This window comes from Trachymyrmex cornetzi, unplaced genomic scaffold (genome assembly GCF_001594075.2).
Source record: "Trachymyrmex cornetzi isolate Tcor2-1 unplaced genomic scaffold, Tcor1.1 scaffold148, whole genome shotgun sequence".
Taxonomy (NCBI): Eukaryota; Metazoa; Arthropoda; class Insecta; order Hymenoptera; family Formicidae; genus Trachymyrmex; species Trachymyrmex cornetzi.
The window spans coordinates 300,122-328,096 of record NW_017296070.1 but is presented as its reverse complement, the minus strand read 5'-3'; the positions used below and the strand labels follow the sequence as shown (position 1 = coordinate 328,096).

The window sequence follows — 27,975 nt, the reverse complement described above, 5'->3', positions numbered from 1 at the left end:
ATTCACCATTAACAAAAATTAAAAAAATTAGAGATGAAAGAATCGTGGAGACCCTATGAACACATTTTCTTCAGGTCTACGCAATTTTTCCATCTCTAATTTTTTTCAATTTTGTTATCGGGTGAATTACATCGAAGAAAAATGCATGTGTTTAGCGCGGAGACGCGAATTTTTCAAAAGCGTTGAGAGTATCTATCGGCAGTGTATAATATTCGGGTAATAACGTGGAAAATAACCGATGGTCTGAGAATAAAAATTGTTTTCAGACAGTTTTCCATCTACCGTGATAGATTTTCTTGTACGCATGGCGATTATTTCGCTGCAGCGATACCGCAATTATTTTCCTGTTATTTAGAGGCAAAAGGAATAAACGATGAGTGAAAAAATTCCGAGATAAAACACAATATTCGAGACGTTTTTTTCATACAGTACGTAACAAACTACGATCAAACCACTGAGTTATACCAGAAACAAAGGAGCTCGTACTATATAGTATATGAAATTGGGTCACGATGAAATCAAATGGTTTTCTCATATGTCATAGTTTATGACCTGCTAAACAAAACATATAAGTTTTACTACTTTTAGAACAAAAAAATGAACAGTTTTCGTGTTTGATTCGCCTACAGTCGCTGACATCTCACCATAAAATGTTCAATAACTTCGAAACGCTGATTTAAAATGGATAAAATTATAGTGCTTTGAAAAGGTCTCAACAAAATCGGTAAGAAAATGAAAGAAAAAGTGCGGGGTCTCGCTTAAAAAATCCGAGTTGACTTTGTCTTGCCTTGGCAACGCCACCCAAAGTCAAATTGATAAAGCCAGTGGCTAGGCTTTTTTACATTCTACAACTTTTATCTAAAACATTTTTTTTTATAAAACTTATAGTTTTCCAGATATTTTGCCATCTCGGAACATTTCATATTCCTTATATGATTATATAAGGTGCCACATATAATTATATATTATCACATATGTAATGCCCAAGATATGTACTCATGTATAAAACGATACTTTTACAGAATATGTAGTGTAATTCCCTACCCTTAGCGTAATCCAGGATATGGACGTAATAAGGGCCTGGTTCCATGTGTGTGTGCGCCCGCGTGTGTGTATATGTGTGAATGAGTGGGGATCAGGATCCGGCGGTTCGTCACTCTTGCCCTATTTATTGAAGTAAAAAACCCGTAAATAGTACAGGTAATAATAACATGAAATAATAGATATTTTAAGCTGTCGGAAACCATGTATCGTGACATACCCGGTTTACGATAGATATAATTAAGGTATTATTTCACGTTTCTGTCGTCTGTACACACACACTCTCGCACTCACACACGCACGCACGCACGCACGCACGCACGCACGCATACACGGGACCAGACCCTTACCACATCCATGTCGTTGATCCTGGATTACGCTAACAATAGGGAATTACATTACATATTCTGTAATAAAGTATCATTTTATACATTAGTACATATCTTGGATATTATACAAGGTGTTTCAGAAATAAGGTCGGAGCCGCATTGGGGGCGTAGAATGGATCAAGGGGAACAAAAAAGTCTTATACCATTTTGAGATATTCGCTGTAGTTTTCGAATTAAAAAAGGAAACTTCTAAGGCAATGTGTGGTGAAGCCGTGCCTATATTGACTTTTTGTTGATTTGTGTGTCTTCCTTAGGAGGTGTACATTGTAGAGTGCAAAATTATATCATTAACATTATGTTACTATTAGTTTGTGTCGATTGGGTGGTTTCAGTGCCTGTGTTCTGAATGGGTCCATGAACATTGTAGTGGAGCTGATGATTCTGAAAATTACATATGCGATTTTTGTTTAAATTAATTTGTTTAAAGTTTATATTAATTTTGTATTAACATTGATATAATAATATATTGTTTCATTCCTTATCAACATTCCATGAAATATTATAAATTTTATTTTTTCAAGAAATTTTATATTTATTTCTTATACCATTTTGGCTTTACGCACAATTATCCAATCCATGCGCACAATTACCCGACGCGCAAAAATTTTTTCGCTTTTACTTTTTTTACTTTTGCCAGATACATTATCCGATTATCGAATGAAAAATTGTTCAATACAAGAATGCATATTGTTAGAAGAACGTTTATACTTTGTATTTCAGTGTTTATATTCACGTGTATCCTCTTAGAATCCAGCCCCTCGGTTACATTTTTTGAAAAAAATGCATGTTTTTAACGCAATGACATGAATTTTAGAAAAGTGTTGAGGATCAATCGATAATGTATATACAATGTTCCAGTAATAATGTGGACAGATATTTATTATTATTATACAGACATTTATGTAGATAAAATATAAGAAATTGAATTTTATTATAATTTTTTATTGCATAATATAAATTAACATAAAATTATCAGCGGATCCCTTACCAAAATTGTGGAGTCATTAAAAGAATTGAAATATATGGTCTTAAATATTCCAACAAATATTCCGTTATTCTAAAAAGGATTTACTTGCTTCTATTAGTTGTTATATTTTATTTATTATGTACTCATATTTACTCTGTATATATTTACCTGTAAGTCTCATCAGCAGATTTGTTTTCATAAAGAAAAATTTTCGATATGATCGTAAAAAAAAAGTTAGTAAGTGTTTCCAAAATTTCCGTGAATTTTCTACGTTACTTCTACGCTAACATCTTGATATAGAAACATTTTTAGAGTTGTCTCATGAACATGCAATAGGAGACCGCCGTTTGAAGTATCTTAGAAGATAAACATTCTTTATACCCTTTATGATTTTTACATATCGATTTATATTAGTATATTTTTCTTTACCATTCCGAAATTCTGCAAAGACATGACGTAAAACCTGCAGGCAGTCAGGACAAACGGACGGAAACGTCGTTTCATTATTAACAATAATGGTTTTTGCTGTGAAACATTTGCATTATACCACGTAGAATTATACCTGTAAAAAGTTAACATAAAAAATATTAAAATATCTTTCACCTTTTTTTAATATTAAAATGTTAATATATTTTTATAATTTTAATATTTTTTAAATATTAAAATAAGTCCCAAGTTCGAACCCCGACTGAGGTAGGGGAGACTGGGGGCATTTGCAACGGAGATAAGTTGTAATAATGGGTCTTTCTTTTAAATAATAAGAGATAAGATGATCGTATGAAGAACAAAAATAATCGGTAACGAGGCCTGCATCTGCCTTACGCCATCAATCGCGCCGCATGTTAAAAAAGTTATATGTACTGTGCTCAGACGAGAAATGAGTGATACAGAAAAAAATCTTGATATATCGTATCGCAACGTATAGTGAGCAGAAATATTGATACAACGAAATATCGGCTGTCTAATTTACGATATTGCTGATATCGATACGGATCCGATATTTCTATTTTTAGTCTTTTTAGGCGGTGCGTATATCGACATACGTATCGATACACAAAAAACCGATTTTTTTCAAAAATAACGATATACGTATACACCTACATATTTTATTTTTATTATATCTACTTGTAGATATTTTAGATGTATATAAATAATAAGATATAGTTACGTACATATAAAATATTTTATCTTAGAATTAAATATTATTAAACAATTAACGTTATAATATAGTACGTAAGTATAATGATGGAGTAAGAGAGTTTATCGAAAAGTTAACTTTTAAAGACTATTAACATTGTTTTAACAATTTTTTCTAATATATTGAATGTTATATTTAAAGAAAATTAGCATATATAACTTTAGAATTATATATCATATATATTTTTACTTATGTCTTTGTAAATATGTTTAGTGATACTTTTACAATCATTTTTATGCTTTTATCACTATTTTTATAATTATGTAATGTATATTTTCGGGTAAATATAAAACATTGTACGGAGAAATAGGGAGAGCGAGATTTTTTCTCTTTTACTTTGACTTTCTCTTTCTGTTCTTATTTTACGAGGGTCGTTTGAAAAGTTTTGAACCTTAATATAAAGATGGCATTACTTGTCAAAACCATTCTAATATTACAATCGTACATATTTTGCAATACCTGTGAAAATTGTAGCCATTGTAGACACTCAGATGTTGTTTAACTGTCATTTGTGCCAGTCGATATTAGTATTTTTGTAAAAATATAAAAAATCGAATATCGACGATCGTCAATATAAAAATTTACAAATTGCGGTTCGAATTAATTGACTATTATCATATTCATCAGATCTGATCCCCAACAATTTTTTCCTATTTCCGAGGCTTAAAGTTAGGTTCGGAGGATACAGATTTTCATCAAACGAAAACACTGACATCGACTGGCACAAATGATTCTTAAACAACAGCTGAGCGTCCGAAATGGGGGGGGGGGCTACAATTTTCACAGGTATCTTGCAAAACAGGTACGATTGTAGTATCAGAATGGTTTTAACGAGTAATACCATCTTCAAGTTGATGCTCAAAACTTTTCAAGTGGCCCTCGTACATCGATATTTTCATAGCGCTTCAGATGTATTTGTTATTAAAAAGAAAGTACATTACTTACACCTTTTCGCATACGTTCAAGCTCATGTCCGTGATTTTTTGTGCCATATAATTAGATATGAATAGATATAGCATTGCTACCGCAACGTAACTGATACATCTGAAAGCTTGATCAATATCGCCAATGGTAAGTACCTGAAAGATTTTGTTTTTGCATTTTGATACGCTCGACGTGTTTCTGCTGTCAACATACCTGCGTTAATAGAAAACTTAACACGAGAATTAATTGTATGATGTCCATTAGAAACGGTACTGTGTGATAAATTTCGATCGTACCAATGAATCTTGTAACATAAAACAAAGTTATATATGTTAATGAAAACTATTACATGAAGGATAAAATATTCCTTGCACATAAAAATATATAAAAATATTTATGTAACATTAACATATATTTTTATGAATAATTTGTAATTTTTATAATATATTAACTGATGCTTGACTTTTTAAGCAGAAAATCGTTTTAAATGGTAAAGAAATAATAGTTTAAAAATATTAAAATAACAATCAAAAGTATCTATTAAAATATATTATTTAAGTTAATATTGACAATAAATTTTTTATAAATTGTAATCATATAAAAACAAGATTAAGTAAAAACAATAAGTTACTCATTACTTTTCGGCTTTGTGTGTTACATGTTACACAGTTGGAAAATTTGTGTTAAATTTAATACATTTTACGTGATCTCAAATGGTCTACTCAAATTTTTGTGTTAATTTAACACAAAATAATATTACGAAGTAACACAAATGTTATGAAAAAATTAACACGAAACACGTAACACTGATACAGTTTGTAATCAATCATATTTGTTAAAATTAACATTTCTTCATATTTTTTTATTAAAATTAACGTATTTATTAAAATTAATAAACATGTTAAGTTATTTTAATTATTTATCTTAGAAATTACCTTTCAAAGAACATATTTTTATATTATTTTTTCACTTATAAATCGTGTTATTTAAATAATAAGAATTATTGAATATCAATTTAACATAAGATATTTAAATAATACAATCACATTGTGTTAAATTAACACTTGGATATGTAAATATTCAACACAAAAATTTAACAAGGACTTGAATGAACAGTTGAGAAAAACAAATGCAAAATATTTTTTACTATGTGTAGCCATAATATTTTTTTGCAGAATGTTCAATTAGACTAAACAGATTTACAAATTTCGCATGCCTTGTATAAAGATACAAACTCTATAAGGTTGTAATGCATCTCCATAAAAGTGGCCATGTTTTCATAATTTATTTTTGACCGTATTAAATCGTATTGTGTTGTATCTTTATTACGTTCATCATCGTAAAATAAGCATTCCGCACGATACCTGTCAAAATTATCTCCAATATTATTCTTACAATTGACTTTGAATGATGTTCATTTTATAATAAGCAGAAGAAAAGACGAAATCATCGATTATTTTCTGGCGGAAAAAAAATGTTTATGAAAAGGTACAGAAAATGTATAATAGATTGAACTACAAATCTCTTAAGAAAAATTTTTAATTTTTCATAGAATGGGACATAGAGTGGCGTTGTTTGAAGGCGGAAGATTTCTTAGTTTTTCAAACAAACAACAACAACGCCATTCTATGTCACATCCCAGATAGCCAAGCGTGATATAGCATATTGTGCAAACTATGCATTGCATATGTTGTTATATATTTGTTGTACATTTGCTGACATCAAAACTATGCCTGCTTATATATGTAATCAGTTGTCGAAATTTCTATAGCAAACTGTAAGCAATGGTAGTACATTATGTTGTCGGTAACATAACAGCAACATGTTAGCAACGAATAAATGATCGTTTCATCTTGACTGTCATGATGAAAACATGACAGCAACAGCATATCTATCATGGAACATGGAATGAATTCTGACCGGAATTATTTCGTTTTTTCCAAAAAACGCAATAGAAATCTAGGGAATAATTGAATAATTCTGATCGGGATCCATTTCGACTTGTTCCATGATAGGTGTCCTGAACATACATAATGATTTCCATGCGTTGTTGCAAATATGTCTTCAAGAAAGTTTTTTAATTGCAGTTCGTTGCTAACAAAATGCTGACAATATGACAACACGAGTTGTTGTCGACGATATTCATGCTAACATGTCGCTATCAGTTTGCCATCGCAAGAATTCGAATTCCATGGAGTTCAACGCAACAGATATAATGCTGTTTCACCTTGTCCTGAGTTTGTCGAAATTGGTTGCTACAACGTTTTCGGCAACGTATCATTAAATACACTGCATTTAGCTGTCTGGGACTATGAATATCTGTGAAAAACTAGTTTCTAAGATTGTCTCAATCTATGTAAGTTTTAGTAAAAATTTTTTTGCCAGGGCTTAACGGAAAAAACAAAAAGAATAATATTCAAACATTTTTTAACATGAAACAATTTTTTTTAATATGAAAAAAGAAATATTTTTGGTGTCTTTTAAAAAAAAATATATATATATTTATCATATGTGAATCTGTATCCAGATTCAAAAATTAATAGACCTGCTGCGCGTTCTACATTGTAGCGATGAGTCGTCTGCTCTTTCGTAAATAATTTCGTGAAACAGTTTCTTACCCCAGCAGCTCGCACATTCCGCAAGCGTGTTGCGTAAGAATCACACACAGAACGGAATTGGCATAAAAAATCATTAAAGGTGTAATGACAAAAATAAATACATAAAAGTTAATAAGGGTAGGATACTGTTCCTCAATGGTAAAGAACTCCAATTGAAAAGATTGTATTTTCGGGCGAGATTCATTCATGGGCAATATAACGTCGAGGATATAGGGCAGGAACATCTGTAGGTTGCATACTATCATGACTATGTTGAAAACTGAAAAATTTGATAATTGTAAATTTCTCAATTCAATCTTCATTAATAGTTTACATTAAGAAATTATAAATTGAATACTCTAATGGCTTGGTCACATTTTTACTTGTTTAAGATCTTCAAGATCACAATATATTCAATATTCAAAAAAGGATTTAGAGTTTTTAGTATTATTTCTGTCATTATATTTTACTGCAAGCTCTCAAAAAATTTATTTAATAAAAATATATTAATACATGATATGAAGAAAACTTTGCAAGAAATTTAGGAAGAAAAGTATAGTAAATGTGAGCAATGAATCCAATCATTCTTTGAAAATTCCATATTCATTTAATTTGACAGCGATTATAACAAACGCAATTTAAAAATAAAATTGTAATTATGTATCCAAATCATCAAATGAAATGTCACGCGTCGAAAATGATCCGTCTGATGAGTAATATAATACAATAATGCTAGTAATGAAGAGAGAAAATGACTGATTTTGCTCAGAAATACAGATTTTACAGATAGAAAGTCGCAGTTTTTTCTTTGGAGGAAGAGGATAAAAAAGCAAAATCTAAAATGTTTTTCTTACTCAAATAATACAAAGAGAATAATCTCGACATCTCAGCATACTTGTGCATAATTTTTATCTCAGAACTTGTTTTTTGTAATTTCCAATCGTCCTTTATACGTTCAAATAGATCCCTTAGCTGAAAATAAATATAATGAGCTATAAAAAGTTTATAAATTACGACTTGTAAAATAACAAATGCAAGACACTTGAAGATAATTGAATGATTAAATTTATATTTATTAAACTCAATCGGTCTATTATCTTAATACATCGATTGATATCAAGTCATATATATAATAATCAGATTTATATTTTAGAAAAGATTTGCTTGCCGATGATATATTAGGTTGGTGCAAAATTAATATCGGTTTTTATTGTTTTAAATTTTGGCGCTTTATTGTACATAACGTTACATTCAACATTATGTTCATGTTGTACCATTTTTAAGCGCAGATTCGTCTGTGTTCGTTGTGCTCATAATTTTATGTGCACTTACGCTTATAAGCGCTATTTTTAATCATTTATTTTTATTTCTCGCGCGATGTAAACGCTCTTGTGACATGAGTCGTTCACGTTTTGCTTTATAAGCAATTATAAATATAATAATAATAGATAAAAAAAATTTATTTTGATATTATTTGGACAAGTGTCAACTCTTCTGTCAATGGTCGATAACGAACAGGATTATGAGAGAGAGATCCTCATAGTGAAAATACCAAAATGTGCATATTATATAAACACGTTTACTAGCGTTTTTTATTCTTAGGTTATACCACGCATTCATTGCGTTTACTTTTGGCCATAAATGCTCACGCTTTTGCTGCCTTACCCTATTGGATGAAGGGTTTGCGAGCAGTATCTATGATACGTCATAAATGTTTCTGTGGCCTTTCTTTAAGCACTTACGATCGAAAAAATGAACGGTGCTTATTAGTGCTTAAAACTCGTAAACGTAAAAAGTAAACGCACCCAAAAGCTGCACAATCTGTACTTACGAAATAATAGTCCACAGACTAATAGTTTGCACGAAGAAACAACGTGGAGTTCTTAAAATTGGACTTAAACGTCTAATTAGTCTAATTAAAACGTTATCGTTGTATGAAATTTTATGTGCATGTTGTGTGTGAGATATTGATGTAGTAGTATGTAGTGATGTGTCAATGATACGTAAATCGTCTGTGTTATTTATAATATGAAAAAAGTGTTATTTATAATATGACTAATCGTCTTTAAGATCACCTTAATATTTAATACCTCATTGATGATGTAAGTAATACCGATAACCAATTGAGCTTACTTTATCTATACGTTTAATACGTGCATATATATGACCCAGGCCAACTACCGTAGGTATAAAATCTAACATCAGATCGATTATAAAGTCCGTGGTGATGTTAGTTGTACTAAAGGTCAGCAGCTGGAGAAACATATGTTATTAACCTTTGATAAGAACAGAAGATAAACATTCTCAAAAGATATATCTTTGATTAACATTTGAAGTAGAATTATACGGTTCATCTCAAGAATGTTCTAAAATTTTAAATAGTTTTATATTTTATATAAACGTATAGAAAGTTATCTGCATTTTATTTTATTTAGGATTGTTTTTAAACGAATATAATTTTAATTGTTAATTAATATACGTATGATTTAAATAGAAATAATACCCACATAACACAGTTCCCTGAAGGACACTTTGGATATCCATTAAATAACTGTGTTACGAGGAGCTAATATCGAAATTATAACATTCCTTTAATTATCTAGTTCCTAAATTCTAACGTTTAATCGAAAAAAATTTCTTCTAAATTATTTAATAAGAGAAAATTGTTTTCTAATATCACATGATTATACCTGAAAAATTGTAGCCGACAGCAATACAATAATATTACTAGCTCTCATTAAATAAGTACTCCACTTGCTTTGAAAGGGCCATAGTCCAATAAACGATAGGACAAGTCGATTTATTTTGTAGTAATGCTCGGGATATTCCATTTGCTTTGTAAGTCTCCAATAAATCGTAGGAGCAAGTGCTCGTTGCTTATTATTTTATTGCTATATTTATCTATTTATTTTTCTTAAAGTTTATTCTATTTTTTATTTCTAATTTTTTAATTTTCATTATCGGATAAATTGCAATGTTTTAAATAATACATGTTTCGTCGCTTTGAATCTAGAATCGATCCAACAACACTTGATGAATATAATCGTTAATATTTAAATTTGAATATTGTTTATTACCCAAGTTATTGCATAAAATGTAAATGGCAATTCATTTTTTCCTCTAATAAACATCTGTCTATATTTCTGTATATTTACTTACAACATTTGTTGGAAATTCTTCTTTTGGAATACTTGTAATTAAATAAAATACTTGTATTTTCTAAACAGATTACCGTTAAAATTGAAAATTGTTTCTAATGTAACTCGATGGCTTAATCGTCTTTCGTCATGTACTGTGTGAAATAGACTACTCGAATAATCTGTTTTACCTCGAACTTTTTTCATTCATCGTTCGTTCCCTTTGCCTCTAAATAATAGAAAAATAATTGCGATACCGTCACGGTGGAATAATCACACATGCGAGAGAAACTAACACGGCAGATGGAAAATTGCCTGAAGACAATTTTTGTTCGCAGACCACCGGTTATTTCCCACATTATTACCGAACATTGTATGCACGCTGTGGATCAATCCCCTCGACGCTTTTGAAAAATTCGTACCTCTGTGCTAAATGCATGCATTTTTCATTCATGTAATTCACCCGGTAGTAAAATTTAAAAAAAATAGAGATGAAAAAACATTGTACGCGTGCTGTCGATCGATCCCCTCGACGCTTCTAAAAAAATTCGTGCTTCCGTGTGCTAAACGCATGCATTTTTCTTCCATGTAATTCACTAATAACAAAAATTTTTTAAATTAGAGATGAAAAAATCGTGTAGACCCTATGAACACTTTTTCTTCAGATCTACGCAATTTTTCCATCTCTAATTTTTTTCATTTTTGTTATCGGGTGAATTACATCGAAGAAAAATCTATGTGTTTAGCTCAGAAACACGAATTTTTCAAAAGAGTTGAGAGTATCTACCGGCAACGTGTGTATAATATTCAGGTAATAACGTGGAAAATAACCGGTCGTCTGAGAATAAAAATTGTTTTCAAACATTTTTCCATCTACCGTGATAGATTTTCTTGTACGCATGGCGATTATTTCGCTGCAGCGATACCGCAATGATTTTCCTGTTATTTAGAGGCAAAAGGTATAAACGATGAGTGAAAAAATTCCGAGATAAAACACAATATTCGAGTCGTTTTTTTCACACAGTACGTAACAAACGATCAAACCACTGAGTTATATCACAAACAAAGGAGCTCGTACTATATAATATATGAAATTGGGTCGATGAAATTAAATGGTTTTCTTATATGTCATAGTTTATGACCTGCTAAATAAAAAACATATAAGTTTTACTAGCTTTAGAACAAAAAAATGAACAGTTTTCGTGTTTCGCCTACAGTCGCTGATGACATCTCACCATAAAATGTTCAATAATTTTGAAACGGCTGAGTTAAAATGGATAAAATTATAGTGCTTTGAAAAGGTCTCAATAAAAACGGTAAGAAAATAAAAGAAAAAGTGCGGGGTCTCGCTTAAAAAATCCGAGTTGACTTTGTCTTGCCTTGGCAACGCCACCCAAAATCAAATTGATAAAGCCAGTGTGGTGTGGCTAGGCTTTTTTAAACTCTCTCTACAACTTTGAAAGTATCATTTTATACATTAGAACATATCTTGGATATTATACAGGGTGTTTCAGAAATAAGGTCAGAGCCGCATTTGGGGCGTCGAATGGGTCAAGGGGAACAAAAAAGTCTGATACCATTTTGAGATATTCGCTGTAGTTTCAAATTAAAAAAGGAAACGTCTAAGCCAATGTGCGGTGAAGCCGCGCCTATATTGATTTTTTGTTGATTTGTGTGTCTTCCTTAGGAGTTATACATTGTAGAGTGCAAAATTATATCATTAACATTATGTTACTATTAGTTTGTGTCGATTGGGTGGTTTCAGTGCCTGTGTTCTGAATGGGTCCATGAACATTGTAGTGGAGCTGATGATTCTGAAAATTACATATGCGATTTTTGTTTAAATTAATTTGTTTAAAGTTTATATTAATTTTGTATTAACATTGATATAATAATATATTGTTTCATTTCCTTATCAACATTCCATGAAATATTTTCCATGAAATATTTATTTTATTTTTCCAAGAAATTTTATATTTATTTCTTATACCATTTTGGCTTTACGCACAATTATCCAATCCATGCGCACAATTACCCGACGCGCAAAAATTTTTTCGCTTTTACTTTTTTTACTTTTTGCCAGATACATTATCAGATTATCGAATAAAAAATTGTTCAATACAAGAATGCATATTGTTAAAAGAACGTTTATACTTTGTATTTCAGTGTTTATATTCACGTGTATCCTCTTAGAATCCAGCCCCTCAATTACATTTTTTGAAAAAAATGCATGTTTTTAGCGCAATGGCATGAATTTTTTAAAAGTGTTGAGGATCAATCGATAATGTATATAAAATGTTCAAGTAATAATGTGAACAGATATTTATTATTATTATACAGACATTTATGTTTATATAGATAAAATATAAGAAATTGAATTTTATTATAATTTTTTTTTATTGCATAAGATAAATTAACATAAAGTTATCAGCGGATCCCTTACCGAAATTGGAGTCATTAAAAAAAAGAATTGTAATTTATAGTCTTAAATACTCCAACAAATATTCCGTTATTCTAAAAAGGATTTACTTGCTTCTATTAGTTGTTACATTTTATTTATTATGTACTCATATTTACTCTGTATATTTACCTGTAAATCTGATCAACAGATTTCTGTTTTCATAAAGAATAATTTTCGATATGATCGTAAAAAGAAAGTCAGTCAGTAAGTGTGTCCAAAATTTCCGTGAATTTTCTACGTTACTTCTACACTAACATCTTGATAGAAACATTTTCAGAGTTGTCTCATGAACATACAATAGGACATCGCCGTTTGAAGTACCTTAAAAGATAAATGTTCTTTATATCTTCGTCATTATGATTTTTGAATATCGATTTATATTACGGTATATTTTTCCTCACCATTCCGAAATTCTGCAAGGACATCACGTAAAACCTACATGCAGTTAAAATAAGCGGGTGGAAGCGTCGTTTCATTATTAACAATAATGATTTCTGCTCTGAAGCACTTGCACTATACCATGCAGAATTGTACCTGTAGGAAATCAAATATCTTATTTCATTTTAGAATCAAATGTTATTTAAATGATTACTGTAATAATGTAGTAAATAATAATAGAGATGAAATTAGAGAGAGGTCAAATTTATATAAAAGTTAAGTATTATGTCATATTTGTCTAAAAGTTAAGTATTAACGAAAGGACCATTATCATCGTTTTTAATGATTTTTTAAATAATAAACGTTATTTAAAAAGAATATTAAAATATAACTATAATAATATTATAATATTATTTATTTTTGTCTTTGCAAACATATTTGACGATACTTTTATAATTACTTAGCGCATATTTTTAAATAAATATAGGTAAAGCATTGCATAAAGAGAAATATGGAGAATGAGAGCATTTTCTCTTTTATTTATTTTAATTTTCTCTTCCTATTCTAAATTTACATCGGTAATTCCAGTGATTCATACATATTATTATATATTATTAGTTACTACTATACATATAAATAAAAAATGTAAATGAAATAGCGCTCATTTCAGCGAGCGTTCGACTCTAACACGCAGTGATGCTCCGCGCGCAACCTGGGATCGCGCCCGAACATCCGGGCCCTAGTTATAACATATTTGCAATGTATCTATAATTTTTTTATTATTGACCTATTTATAATCATAGATTTTTTCATGCTGAATTCGAATACATAATAGCTCATATTTCTTCATCACATTAGGTTTATGAGCTTATAATTTAAAAATACTCAAAATAAGCCTGTTTGGCACATTAAGATTATAATTAGGATATCTCGCAAACTTAATGTAACGGAGCAGTTTGAGTTCCAGATTTGGTTTTAGCATGTCAAAAACGTTCGGCGTTACATACTGCTGTTTCAGGGTCAAAATTCATTTCGGCCTGTTATTTAAAAAATAATACATTACTCACACCTTCTCGCATGCGTTCAAGCTCGAATCCGTAACTTTTTGTCCCATGTAATTAGATATAAATAGATGTATCAGTATTAGAATAGTAACACTAATAGATCTGGCGACTCGCTCCATATCGCCAGCAGTGGTAAGCATCTAAAAAATTTCATTTTTATATTTTGATACGCCCAACGTGTTTCTGCTATTGACATACCTGCGTTAATGCAAGACTCATCGCAAGCACTAATCCTATGATATCCATTAGAAACGGTATTGTGTGATAAAATTCGATCATACCAACGAATCTTGTAATATAAAAGAAGATTATATACGTTAATAAAAACTTTGAGATAAAAGAGATGTTTCTTACATATAAAAAACATTTATCTGTTATTAACGTATATTTTTACGTAGGGGAGACCGGGGCTAATAGACTCATTTTTCAGTTTCGAATTTTTACAGACGAAATTAAGAAATTTATCGAAAAAATAAATTCTACACCAGTTACTACATACATTTGACTACCTAATAATATTTTCATAATAAGGGGAAATTGTTAACTAATATGAAAAAAATGCATTTTTTAAATGCATTTTATCTGATTCAACTAGCCCCGGGACCGGAGTAATTTGTTGACTAAGATTATCAAAATAAAGATTAATGTATTTTAAGCTACATCTTTAGTTATATATTAATAAAACTTTTATAAAAATATATTTTAAATACAAACATTCGTTTCGCAAGGCAGAACAATGCTTCTTTTTGCAAAATTTGTTCCTTTCGTACAAAAACACGTCGAATGAGCCTAGTTTTCGAGATTGGACATGAGGGAACTAAACTTATAACATTTACCACTGAGGAAAATCTCTTTAAAGGAATAAAATTTTGAGTAAGTACTGTAAGAGTCGTCACTAAATGAGTCATACAGTTCCATGCTGTGGTTAGTCTATAATATTATGCCCATCCGTTTATTTTTAAAAACATTAACAATATACGATAACAAAGGCACATAAACAAAAAAATCTGTTAGACTTTATTAAGTAAGAAAATACTTCCGAAAATCACTTTCATTTTGAGGGACTAAAATCGTAATCGTCCCACTTTTTCCGCAAAATACTCGATAAGTTGGACTAAACTGATTTAACATATAAATTAATAGATGCATCTGTAGAATGCATGCCTTTTATAAAAGTACAAACTGTATAATGTTGCAATGCAGCCGTACAAAAACGACCATATTTCTGTAATTTATTTTTCGCCGTATTGAATCGTATCCCACTGCATCTTCAACAATGTAAAACAAGCGTTCCGCGCGATACCTGCCGAAATTATGTCACTAATATTATTTTTATCATACATTTGACTTTGAATAATATTCATCTTGTAACAAGCGGAAGAAAAGACGAGATAATCGATTATTAACGAAAAAAACAGAGAAATAATGATAAAAATTTTTAGAAATGTGAGAAGTAAAATATTTGTATTTTTATTTCCTCATTAATGAAAAAGAAAAGTTATATCTACATTTTAAAAAATTTACTGAATTTTGTTAAATATGAGTTTGAATAGTACTAATAACATATATGTTAACATATATTTAATTTAAGTATAATTTTTTTATTTTAAATGAATGTTCATTTACTGTAAGTAAATATTTCGTTAGTACTATTTAAACAAATATTTTTAATAAAATTCAATAAATGTTTCTTTCATTGTATCATGTGCAAATCTGCAAATTGTCCAGCTTTAAAAGTTAATGGATGAACTGCGTGTTTTCTAGCGATGAATCTACTCTTTCGCAAATAATGCGAGGAGCAATTTCTTACCCCAACAACTCGCACATTCCGCAAGCATGTTGCGTAAGAGCCACATACAAAGTGGAAACGGCAAAAAAAATTAGTGATAATATCAAAATCACGAAGCATGTATGGGATCGAATGAGGTTAAAGTATCGTCCTTGATCGAAGAAAAAGAATTCAGCTTTAAAAGGTAGTATTCGTGGGCGGGATTCATTTATGGGTGATATAATATCGAGGATATCCGGTAGGAATAGCCATACGTTGTACCCCATTACGGCTACGTACTGCATAACTGAAAAATTTGATAATAATAAATTTCTTTTAATATATAATATATAAACGACCAGTAACGAACACATTCAGATCTTAGATTAAAATATATTTAAAATAAGGACTATATAATAAAAACGTTTCGATTCTACAGAGTTTTTATCATTTTATAACGCAATTTACGTCTTACATATATACTAACGCATACTCTATAGTCATTCCATAACCATTGACTTAGATTTAGAATTCCATCATCGTACCATGTTTTTTAGTGAAATGTAATCAAATATATAAAATTGTTTTCCTTTAAAACAAATCCTCGTTTGTCAACGAAGATCGACGTTTTTGTGCAAATTAATGGTAATAATCATATATATAAAAGATAGTCATGATGAAAAATAATTAACTTCAGAAATTAAAATTGAAGATACCTGGAGATGGCATTGGAGCTGACATTCTCAATCATCCTTAGGACAGAGTAATAAATAGAATATAAAATGCTATCTCCAGATATCTTCAATTTTAATTTCTGAAGTTAATTATTTTTCATCATGACTACCTTTTATGTATGTATATCACTATTACCGTCAATTTGGACAAAAACGTCGATTTTCGCTGACAAACGAGGATTTGTTTTAAAGGAAAAAAATGTTATACATCTGGCTACATTTCACTAAAAAGCATGGTGCGATAATGGAAATCTAAATCTAAGTCAATGGTTATAGACTACTATCTGGAGGATGATATGAAATGGCTAGAGTATGCGTTAGTACGTAAGACATAAATTGCGTTATAAACTGATGAAAGTTCTGTAGAGTCGAAACGTTTTTATTATACAGTCCTTATTTTAAATATATTTTAATCTAAGATCTAAATATGCTCGTTATTGGTCGTTTATTATACATATATTGTTTTGCTGTGCAAACTTTTGAGCGACATATTTTATTTATTATTATTAAATTTCTTTTAATATATTCTTTATTAGTAATAATAATTTATATTTAAAACTTATAAATTTTCTGAATATAATAACAAGTTCATTATAATCGTTCGCTTCTCTAAAATTATGTCTTCTGAAATTATATCTTCAAGGTAACAACTTATTCAATGTCTAAAACAAAATTCTGTACTTTTCAGTACTATTTCTATTATTTAATTCTGTTACAAGCTCTCAAAAAATTCTGTTTAATAACAATATATGATAAATGTTTATACCTTTACACAGCCCGCCTTAATGACTTCCAACCGATTTTGATGTTGAGGTTAGAGATGTAAATGACGGAAAAATATTAGAATTTTAGGGTAAAAAAAACTCGGAAATTAATAGTTTTTTTCCTTCGGCTTTGACAATTTTTTACTCGATTTTTTCAGATATTTTTTTTAGGCTATTTAGATCTGTCGCATTGCTTGAAATCCCCCAAAATTTTTACATTTAAAGTAATATGATTAGAAAAATAGATTCGGGCATTGAAAAAAAAAAAGCAGAGATGCTGAATGCAAAGAGTGCAACCAGACCTATTATCAACTTATCAAGAATTGCAACAGCCAATAATACATATTTCCGCTTCAATATAAAATTATAAAGATAAAAGTATTAAAAAATATCGAAATAACAAGAAAAATTAATTCTATTTCTTCTTCTACATATTTAATATGAATTCTATGTTTTTTCATGAATTTTATGTGATTTGGTCAAAAATACCATTTTTTCAGTAAAAAAAACTAGTTTTTTACTTGATACTTTTCTCTGAAGTCAAAAGTACCGTTTTTTTTACATCTCTAGTTGAGCTTAATCCTTTGTATTAAAAAAATTGCGTACAATTTATAAAAATTGTTTTGTTAATAACTTTTTAATAAACAATGAGCGCAGCAAAATATCTATGATTTTAATCTCTTTGAAGGTCAAGGTCGAGGTCGGTCGAAAGTCATTTGTGGCGGGCTGTGTAAAGGTAAAATTTTATCCAACATATTACTTATGTGATATGAGGAAAAAGCTAGGATAAAATAGTTTAGGATAAAAGGAAATGTGAGCAATGAGATTCAATCATTCTTAAAAAATTTCACATCTATTTAATTTAATGACAGCGATTATAACAAATGCATTTTAAAAATAAAATTATGTTTATTATATATGCATAATTAAAAGAGAAATGTCACGCGTGTTACTCATCGAAAGTAATGTGTACACGATGGATAATACGTCCGGTGTTGATGAAAAGGGAACATAATTGATTTTAAACATAGAAATATAGTGTCGATCTTATGGATCTTATAGATAGAAAGATACATCTTTTTCTTTGGATAAAGCGAAGTTTAATATTTTTCTTACGCAAATAATAAAACGTCAATAATTTCGACGTCTCGGCATGCTTCTGCATAATCTTGGTCTCATAATTTGTCTTTTGTAATCTCCAATCGTTCCACATATGCTCAAATAAATCCCTAAGCTAAAAATAAATTAAATAATAGCCTATAAATAGTTAAAATAAATTATAACTTGTAAAATAATAATATAGCAAGACATTTAAAAAGATAATGATTAAACAATTATATTTATTTATTAGACATTAGACAAATTATAATAATGAAAATAAAAGAAATTATTAATTAGCATGTTTGTTTAATAATCAAGACTTAAAAGAAATTATAAATAATGTATCATTTTCATTTTATCACAAATATTTTGTTATGTACATAAAATTTTTATTATATAACTATTTATAGCTATGATAAAAATAAAGACATTAATTAGAATTAGGCTAACTGCAATTCTGACATTCTATATATAGGTACACACATGAAAAACTTGTAAAAGCGACTTTTTGTGTAAATTTTTTATAAATTAAATGTTTATAATAAACATTTAACACATTCTGTCCGAATTTGCATAAAATTTATTAAGCTTATAAGTAACGACTGATTAAGCTTACTTTGTCTACATGTCCAACTCGTGCATACATTTGGCTCAGGCTACCCATTACAGGCATAAATGCTGGTATCATATCGATTATGAAATTCGCGGTGATGTTAGACATAAATAAGCTCAATAGCTGAAACATGTTATTAACCCTTGATAAGAACAAAAGATAATTCACAGAAAAAATTACATCTTTAATTAGCATCTTAAAGTTGAATTATAAATCATCTAAGAGAGGTTTTAAAATTTCAAACAATTGTGTATAGTTTTTATATAGAAAGATACATATAAAAAAATATCTGCATATAACAATCTTGAGAAACAAAATTTCAAGATGTATTTAAAATAGCTTATATATATATATATATATATATATATATATATGCGTGTGTGTACTAATATATGTATATATTCAATAAATTATGATATATTTCTTCAATCAGATTTTAACAAATATCTTAAATTATTTAATTGAAAAGAAAATTATTTTCTATGCTACGGTTATACCTGAAAAATTACAGATGACAGTAATATAGTAGTGATAACAGCCCTTACTAAACGAGTGCTCCATTTGCTTTGGTATGGCCATAACCCAGTAAGCGACAGCACAAATCGATTTAATTTGTAATAACGCTCTACAGGATGTTCCATTTGCTTCGAAAGTTTTAAACAAACTGACCGTAGAAGCAAGAGCTCGTCGATTATTATTTTATTGCTATATTCATCTTTTCTTTTTTTAAAGGTCTATTCAATTCTGCATCTCTAATTTTTTAATTTTATTATTGGTGAATTATATCGAAGAAAAAATGCATGCGTTTAGTGCGGAAACACGAACTTTTCAGAAGCGTCAAGGGAATCGATCGACAGCGCGCGTATAATGTTCGGATAATAACGTGGGAAATAACTGGTGATCTACGAACAAACATTGTCTTTAGGCAGTTTTACATCTGCCGTATTAGTTTTTCTAGCACGCGCGATTATTTTGCTGCAGCGATATCGCAATTGTTTTTTGATTGTTTACAGGGAAAGAAAGCGAAAGATGAGTGAAAAAAGTCCGAGGTAAAACATTATATTTGAATCGTCCATTTCGCACAGTACATAACAAAAGACGATCAAACCATCAGTATTATATCGGAAACAATTTTTAATTTTATCGAAGACTTTCTTGAAAATACTTTATTTACAAGTATTCCCCATAAGAAGAGTTATTGTCTGGGCAATGTTATAGGTAGATATACAGAAATAGATAGATATTTACTATTATTAATAATATTATACGTGTATAGATATTTATATTTAGATAAGATATATGAAATAGAATTTTTTCTGTATAAAATAAATTAACTAAAATTTGTATCATCGAATATCTTACGAAAATAAGAGTCATTAGAGAAATTGTAACACCGTGTTAAATACTCTCACAAATATCCTGATATTCTTTTAAAAAGAATTTACATGTACCTATGAATTGCTACACTTTACTTATATTATTTACACAACACACAACACAATAACAACTCTGCATATTTATTATACTTACTTGATAAAAACATTTTCAAATTTGTCTGATGAACATGCAATAGGAAATTGTTGTTTGAAGTATCTTCGAAATATATATATTTATTATTCATCGTTATTATGATTCCGAATATAGTACTCTTTTCTTACCATTCCAAAATTCTGTAAAGACATCACGTAAAATTTACAGGCAGTCAAGATGAGTGGCTTAAAGCGTCGCATCATTATTATTAACAATGTCTTTTGCTGTGAAACAACTGCATTGTACCACATAGAGTTGAATCTGCGGAACCAATTTTTTCTTTTTTTTTTTGGAAACAGAGTTATTAAGTTAATAAAAAAAGACATCTAATCTCTCTTCCTCTTTCCACATAATATACTTTATCCAAGTGATATCCTGGGAACATCTTCTGGACGTTTTCAGGGTGTCTCTTGGATATACAGGGTGTCCTTAAATTTCGGCATCACCTATCCTGAGCAGGTAGAGCGGACTAAACTGAGTCGAAAAGTCCTTTTTCGATGGTTAACGAGATATTAATTACTAAAAATCGCTAAATATTGGTTTTCAATAATTTTTTACTCAAATACTATTAAATTTACAGAAAAACAGCAAGAGATAAAAATTGTTTATTTTCTTCTTATAAAGTAAGAAATATGCGGGTCCTTTAAGGACACTCGGTATTGTATGTCTTTAATAAGTAAATATTATTACTACGGCAAATTATATTAAAATTTTTTATTAATATTAACATTTTTTCTTTTTCAAAATTACAATTTTAAAGAAAATTATATTATGCTTGTTATAATATTTTATTTATAATATTGCAAACTTGCAATTTACGTACCACAAAATAGTACATTATGATACAAGTGCGCAAAGTAGGTGTTTCCCACACGAGCGAAGTTTGTCGCCCGAGCGAAGCGAGGGTGACAAAAAAGCGAGTGTGGGAACACCTACGCAGCGCACGAGTATCGTATACTATTTTTCGTATACTATCGTGCTCAAAGTTCGATTTTGCACACGCATTTGTGCAAAGTATCACTTTCCCGCACGCTAAACTACAAGTGTGGGAAAGTGATACTTTGCGCACGCAAATGCGTGTGCAAAATCGAACTTTGCGCACGATAGTAGGAAAATATAATATCTCAACAAATGCGTTTATACACAATTATCTCACATATATTTTCGAATGAATTCAAAATACTGAATAAATAAATTCAGGGAGAACCTTTTTTCTGTCTTTTAATAATTTTATTTTAATTTCTCTTCTTTTGCCTTGAATAAACAATAGATTTTCAATATCAGCATTTTAGATACTACCGCGCGAGATGTACTTTTATAGATGTATTAAAGAGAAATCTACTTATATTTACATTTTCCTACACAGACTCGAACTCGTATCCGTGACCCTCTGCCCCATGTAAGAAGGTATGAATACATAACATAGTGCACAATAAAAATGTCCGATAGATCTGATAGCTCGTTCCATATCGGAAATGGTTATTATCTGAAAGACTTCGTTTTAATAATTTGATAACACTTGCAAACGCTCAACATATTTCTGCTAGCAGCATACCTGGATTAACGTAAGACTCATCAAAATCACTAAGCTTATGAGATCCATTAGAAACGGTACTGTGTGACAAGTTTCGATTATCTGAACGAACCTTGTAACATGAAAAAAATCATATATATTAAAATAATAAGATAAAGAATATTTTTTTGCATGTAATTAAATTAGTACGTATGTTATTAACATACATTTACTATTGGAAATTCGACTCAATTTCGTAATTAGAATATTGTTTTCACCGATAGAAAAAAAAGTAATAAAATTTATTTTGTGATTATAATCAATCTAAATGGAGTCGCGACAGGAGAAATATCTATTACAGTCATGTGTTAGATTTATCTGTATAGGGGAGAACGGGGTCACAACGCTCAGCAGATCGGATCGATGACCTTAATTACAAGAATTCTAAAGAATAATATACATTTAAAAAAAATAAAATTTTAATGCATCTAATAATCATTTTAATGGTTTTCTTTAAAGCTAAAATCCTGTAGTGTATGCTTCTGCAACAAATTTGAGAAAAACATCAATTTTAACTGAAAATATTAACAAATTTTCTTAGGGGATCGCCACCACCCCATTCTCCCCTATATTTGTATTGTATGATTTAATGCTAATACACTGAAAAGATATTCACAAAATTTGAATAAATATTTGTTTAAATAGTACCAATGGTACTATTTACTTACAATAAATAAATATTTGTTCAATTTTAAAAAATGATACTTAATTTAAGCATTAATTATTTTTTAAAATCAAATAAATATTGTATTTATTTTCTGTGAGCAAATGGACCCATTAGTACTATCTAAACAAATATTTATTTAAATTTCATGAATTTTTTCGGTACTTATGCAGAATAGGACCGTTTCCAAATTTCGACATTTTTCGGCTGTAATGTTGATAATAATCTTTGCTATGACTCAAATAATGATAATAAGTCAAGGGAGATCGAAAAATAAAAAAAAATTTTCTTTAAAAACGTTATAGTAGCGCATAGGGGCGCACGACGCTTTGCATGGAAGTCGTGCGCCTCCGAGCAGGGGAGGGGGAGAGAGATGGGATGGGAGTCGCTTCGGATGAAAATCGTGCGCTCCCAAGCAGGGGGGGAGGTGAGGTAGGAGTCGCTTCGCAGGAAAGTCGTGCACCCCTGTATGCGGAGAGATAAGGTAGAATAAATAATTTAAAAAGTCGGTAAACTATATATTTTTCGACCTCCTCAACTTATCACTATTTACGATTTTTTTCAGTGTAATAAATCTTTTGTTAGTTAAAATCATATAAAGTTACATGAAAAAGGCATTATCTAATGGCTATTGTTACTTTTCAATTTTCTTTGTAAAATACAACATTCTGTTTTATTACGCACATTGCTAATAAAAATGAACTTACGCTGGAATTAGATATAGCATATATTAAATAAAAGTACAAACTGTATAATTTTGCAATGCTGCTGTACAAAAACAGATATATTTCCGTAAGTTATTTCTGACACCTGAATTAAATCATATCTCGCCTCGTCTTTGATAACACAAAATAAGCGTTCCGCACGGTGCCTGTCAAAATGATTGTCAACATATTATCGTATAATGTATAATTGACTTTGTTGGTATCGTAACGATATTCGCCTTGCATTGAGCGGAAGAAAAGACGAAACAACTGTTTATTATTCGTGTTGAAAATGTAGAAGAAAAATAATAAACAATTTTTTTTAAAGACGCGATAAGAAAATTATTTTTAAACTTTGACCGAAAATGGCGGTATTTAGATAAAGTTATTTTTTCTACACAAAAAGAACGATTTTACTGAAATATCTAAAAATTTAGCTAGATATAGATCTAAAAATTATTTTATTGAACTATCATATTTGTGTAGGAAATTCAAGCCTGATGAGCAATAATGCTACAAAAAATTTTAATATTTTTAGCAATCAATTTGAGCATCTTATATAATTATTTTCATAGTCCAACAAAATTTATTTTCAGATCTATATCTATAGCTAAATTTTTAGATACTTCAGCAAAACTTTTTTTCCGTATAAATAAAGAAAGCGCATTTATTACACAAATTCGAGAATTAATAAAGCAGTTGAAAACTGAAACGCTCCATTTTCTAGCAATCTTAGAATCGTCTGCTCTTTCGCAAATAGTAAATTGCGCGAAGAGTAATTTCTTACCCCAGCAACTCGCACATTCCGCAAGTGTGTTGCGTGAGAATCAGAAATAGAGTGGAACTGACAATATAAACTATAGGCATGATTATAATTACAAGACATATGTGGAAACGAATGAAATAAAAGTACTGCTCTTCATCGATAAAGAATTCAGCATTAAAGGGTCGCCTCCGCGGGCGAGACTCATTCATGGGCGACATAATATCAAGAATTTCTGGTGTAAACAGCCATATATTATATCCCACAATGTTTATATACATCATGACTGAAAAGATAATTATAAATTTATTAGATAATTATAAATTTATTTATATATAATTTCAGTGACAAGACTGTGCGCGAAGAAAGGACTACACTATTAAAATATCATAAAATTTAATATACTTTTAAGTTATACAAGTTGAATTTAATTTCATAACGTTATATTAAATTTAATTACATTACATTAAATTTAATGTATTTGTAACTGAAAAGTATATTTGTGTACATGTATATGAAAGTATTTTCCATAAAATTTTATGTGGATTTGTATGAAACTTAATGTATATTTAAGTCTACTGTAATTTAGTTTTCATTAAAACATTTATTACTTTTCAGTTACCTCATAAACATAAGCTTTCTTTACATATTACTTAAATTTATAACGAAATTTCTAACAGTGTACTCGTATGTCACTGTATGTAGAAAAAACGAAATTTGAATGAATGGCAGATAGCTACATAGATAGAAGATATTAATTTTTTGTTCTGCAAAAGTATCATATTGTAACTTTGTTTCGAATTTTTCAAAAAAAAGTAGCATATTTATAAAAGATACAAAATTAAGCCGGTGTGAAGTTGGCACCCCATTTTGAAAAAATTGATATTTTATACACAGTTCTGTTTGCACCCACAATAGTTCTACAGTTCCTGCTAAGTTTTAACAATAGTTCCGCTGATTTAGTAAAAAAAAATTTTTTATAAATGGGGTGCCATCTTCGCGTGGCACCCCAAGTATCGCAAAAATTAATTTTTATTACGAAATTCTAAAGTTCTCGAAGAGTTTTACAGTTCCTGATAGATTTCAGCAACAGTTCCGGTCTTTAAGTATTTTTAAACAACTTTTTAAAGTGAGAGCCAGCACCCCACCGCAAGAGTAAAGTACCGCGTAACAGTCAGTTCTCGCCGATTTTTTGCTATTTTCCTACAGTTCTACAATAGTTCTGTAGGTTTTGCACAGAGTTCTGGCCTCTACGTATTTTTAAACAATTTTTTAATCTGACTGCTGGTAGCATATTTTTTATAAGTTTGCGATGCCGATAGTCCCTATTGTTTTATGGCAGTTCTTGATAGTTTTCGCATACCAGTGACTGTTTTAAAAATAGGAACCTTGATAAAAACCTCTAGAAAGCGTTGGAATTATTGCAAAACAATAGGAATATAGCAAAAAGTCGGCAGGAACTATTACGTGATACTCTTGTAGTGGGATACCAGCTCTGACATTAAAAAATTGTTTAAAAATACATAGAGACCAGAACTCTGTGCAGAACATACAGAAAGCGTTAGAACTATTGTAGAACTGTAGGAAAATAGCAAAAAGTCGGCGAGAACTGACCGTTACGCGGTACTTTACTCTTGCGGTGGGGTGCTGATTCTCACTTTAAAGTTGTTTAAAAATACTTAGAGACCGGAACTGTCGCTGAAACCTATCAGGAACTGTAGAACTCTTCGAGAATTTTAGAATTTCGTGATAAAAATTAATTTTTGCGATACTTTGGGTGCCACGCGAAGTTGGCACCCCATTTATAAAATTTCTTTTTTTTTTTTTTTAAGTAAATCAGCAGAACTATTGTTAAAACTTAGCAGGAACTGTAGAACTATTGTGGGTGCAAACGGAACTGTATATAAAATATCGATTTTTTCAAAATGAGGTGTCGACTTCACACCGGCCAAAATTAAAGCGTACTACAATACCGAAAATATATAAAATTTAATCATTACAAATAAGGAGAAACGTAATAAGGAGAAAAATTAAAAAAAAAAGACTAATATCTGAAATGCTTTACATTAAATTTAATGTCACCGATATCCGTGCGACAGAATATCTTATTAGTTTAAATGTCAATCTTTATCTATTTATTAATTCGACTAATCATTACAATCTCATGTAACTCCATTTAGTAAGTTTAGTCTTCAAAAAATTTTGTAAATATATGTATAAATATTTTTCATGCTTATAATGAAAAAAATGATTATCATAATCTTATACGTAGAAATACAGTCTCGGTGTTATAGACAGCAATGTTTGTCCTTTTCTTCTGTAGATAAAACGAGGTTTAATGTTTCTCTTACTTATGTAATAGAATGTGAATAATCTTGAGATCTCAGCATGCTCATGCATAATCTTGATCTCATGACGCGTCTTTTGTAACGCCCAATCTTGCCACATACGCTCGAATAATTCTCTAAACTAAAAGAAAGTGATAAGTAAAGAATCATATATTTTTTTAAATCGATAATAAAAATATCAATGGGCATTGAGACACATTGGTATTTCCTGATAAAAAAATTAGAGAACGATTGAAAACAATAGGATTTCTATCATTTTCTATAATTATGATATCATTTTTTATAATTCTATGATATTAGCAATGGTTGAAAACACGCGATATAGGCAATAACTCGCAAACTTTCCGGTATCATTTTCTACAAGTTTATATCATTTTCTATCGTCGACCTCGCAAGCATCACGATTAATCGGATATGAATCCTATCGTATTTTATCGGGTTCTATAAGATTTGTATAAGATTGATTCAAATTAATGAATTCACTAGATTTCATATTCAAAACAATAGAATTTTTTAATTTATGAAATTTATGTTGCATATTTTGCCTGTGTATAGCTTTTATTTATTTATTATTATATACGTATTAGTGAATATAAAAACACGCCATTGTCTGAATTAGCGTAAGATTAAGCTAAATAACGTTCCCTTGAACCAAAATACAATTTGTATACACAAAAGTAATTTTTTCTATTTATCTAAAAATTAATTGCTGTCTAGATTTTTGTATATTGGAGACAAAAGATGCATTCTATTGAGTTTAATATAAATTATAAAGATCTAAAAATTTTTTTAGAAACTTACTTTATCTATGTGTATTATACGCGAATACAAGTTGCTCAGACTACCTAGTGTAAGTAGAAGAGATGGCATCCCATCCACTATAAAGTCCAAAGTAACTTCAGTTGTAAACATGCTCGAAATCTAGAAACAGTGTTATTAACTCTTAATAATAGTGAAATAATTAATATAATTTCATGAAAAAAATAATCCAGAACACAGATAATTCGATTAAATGTCTCGCGTGAATACCCTCCGTTATAGCTCCGATAAAATAGTAATATCTGTTTGGTTACTGCGTTTGTATTTTATTTGTATTTTAATATTATATGTTATTTCCGATCTTTTAGTTAGAAACATATTTAATATTTAATTAAAAAACAATTATTTTTTAAAGCTGCGACTACCTGAAAAAATGCAGACGACAGCATGAAAACAGTGATAACAGCTCTCGTTAAATGAGCGCTCCATTTGCTTTGA

At 29.7% G+C, this 27,975-nt stretch overlaps 1 protein-coding gene and 1 long non-coding RNA gene across 2 annotated transcripts; both read right to left on the bottom strand.

The window, feature by feature from the left end:
- Positions 1–2,727: 2,727 nt before the first annotated feature.
- Positions 2,728–14,194, bottom strand: LOC108757938 (uncharacterized). The gene is made up of 3 exons (XR_001939927.1): positions 14,160–14,194; positions 13,116–13,248; positions 2,728–2,753 (listed from the first exon to the last, which is right to left on the bottom strand). It is a non-coding gene; the product is annotated as an uncharacterized LOC108757938 (long non-coding RNA).
- A 148-nt stretch (positions 14,195–14,342) lies between these two features.
- Positions 14,343–16,225, bottom strand: LOC108757923 (uncharacterized). The gene is made up of 2 exons (XM_018502624.1): positions 15,967–16,225; positions 14,343–14,445 (listed from the first exon to the last, which is right to left on the bottom strand). The coding sequence occupies exons 1-2, from the start codon at positions 16,209–16,211 to the stop codon at positions 14,343–14,345; spliced, it is 348 nt and encodes a 115-aa protein (XP_018358126.1). The 5' UTR covers positions 16,212–16,225.
- Positions 16,226–27,975: the final 11,750 nt, after the last annotated feature.

What these genes read in the sequence shown, in the direction of transcription:
- LOC108757923 (XM_018502624.1), bottom strand. Translation starts at nt 16,211, where the DNA reads ATGGGGTACAACGTATGGCTATTCCTACCGGATATCCTCGATATTATA. An exon ending in GGAATGTGCGAGTTGTTGGG is followed by an intron (nt 14,446 to 15,966) that starts GTAAGAAATTGC and finishes TTATATTACAAG; the next exon opens with ATTCGTTGGTATGATCGAAT.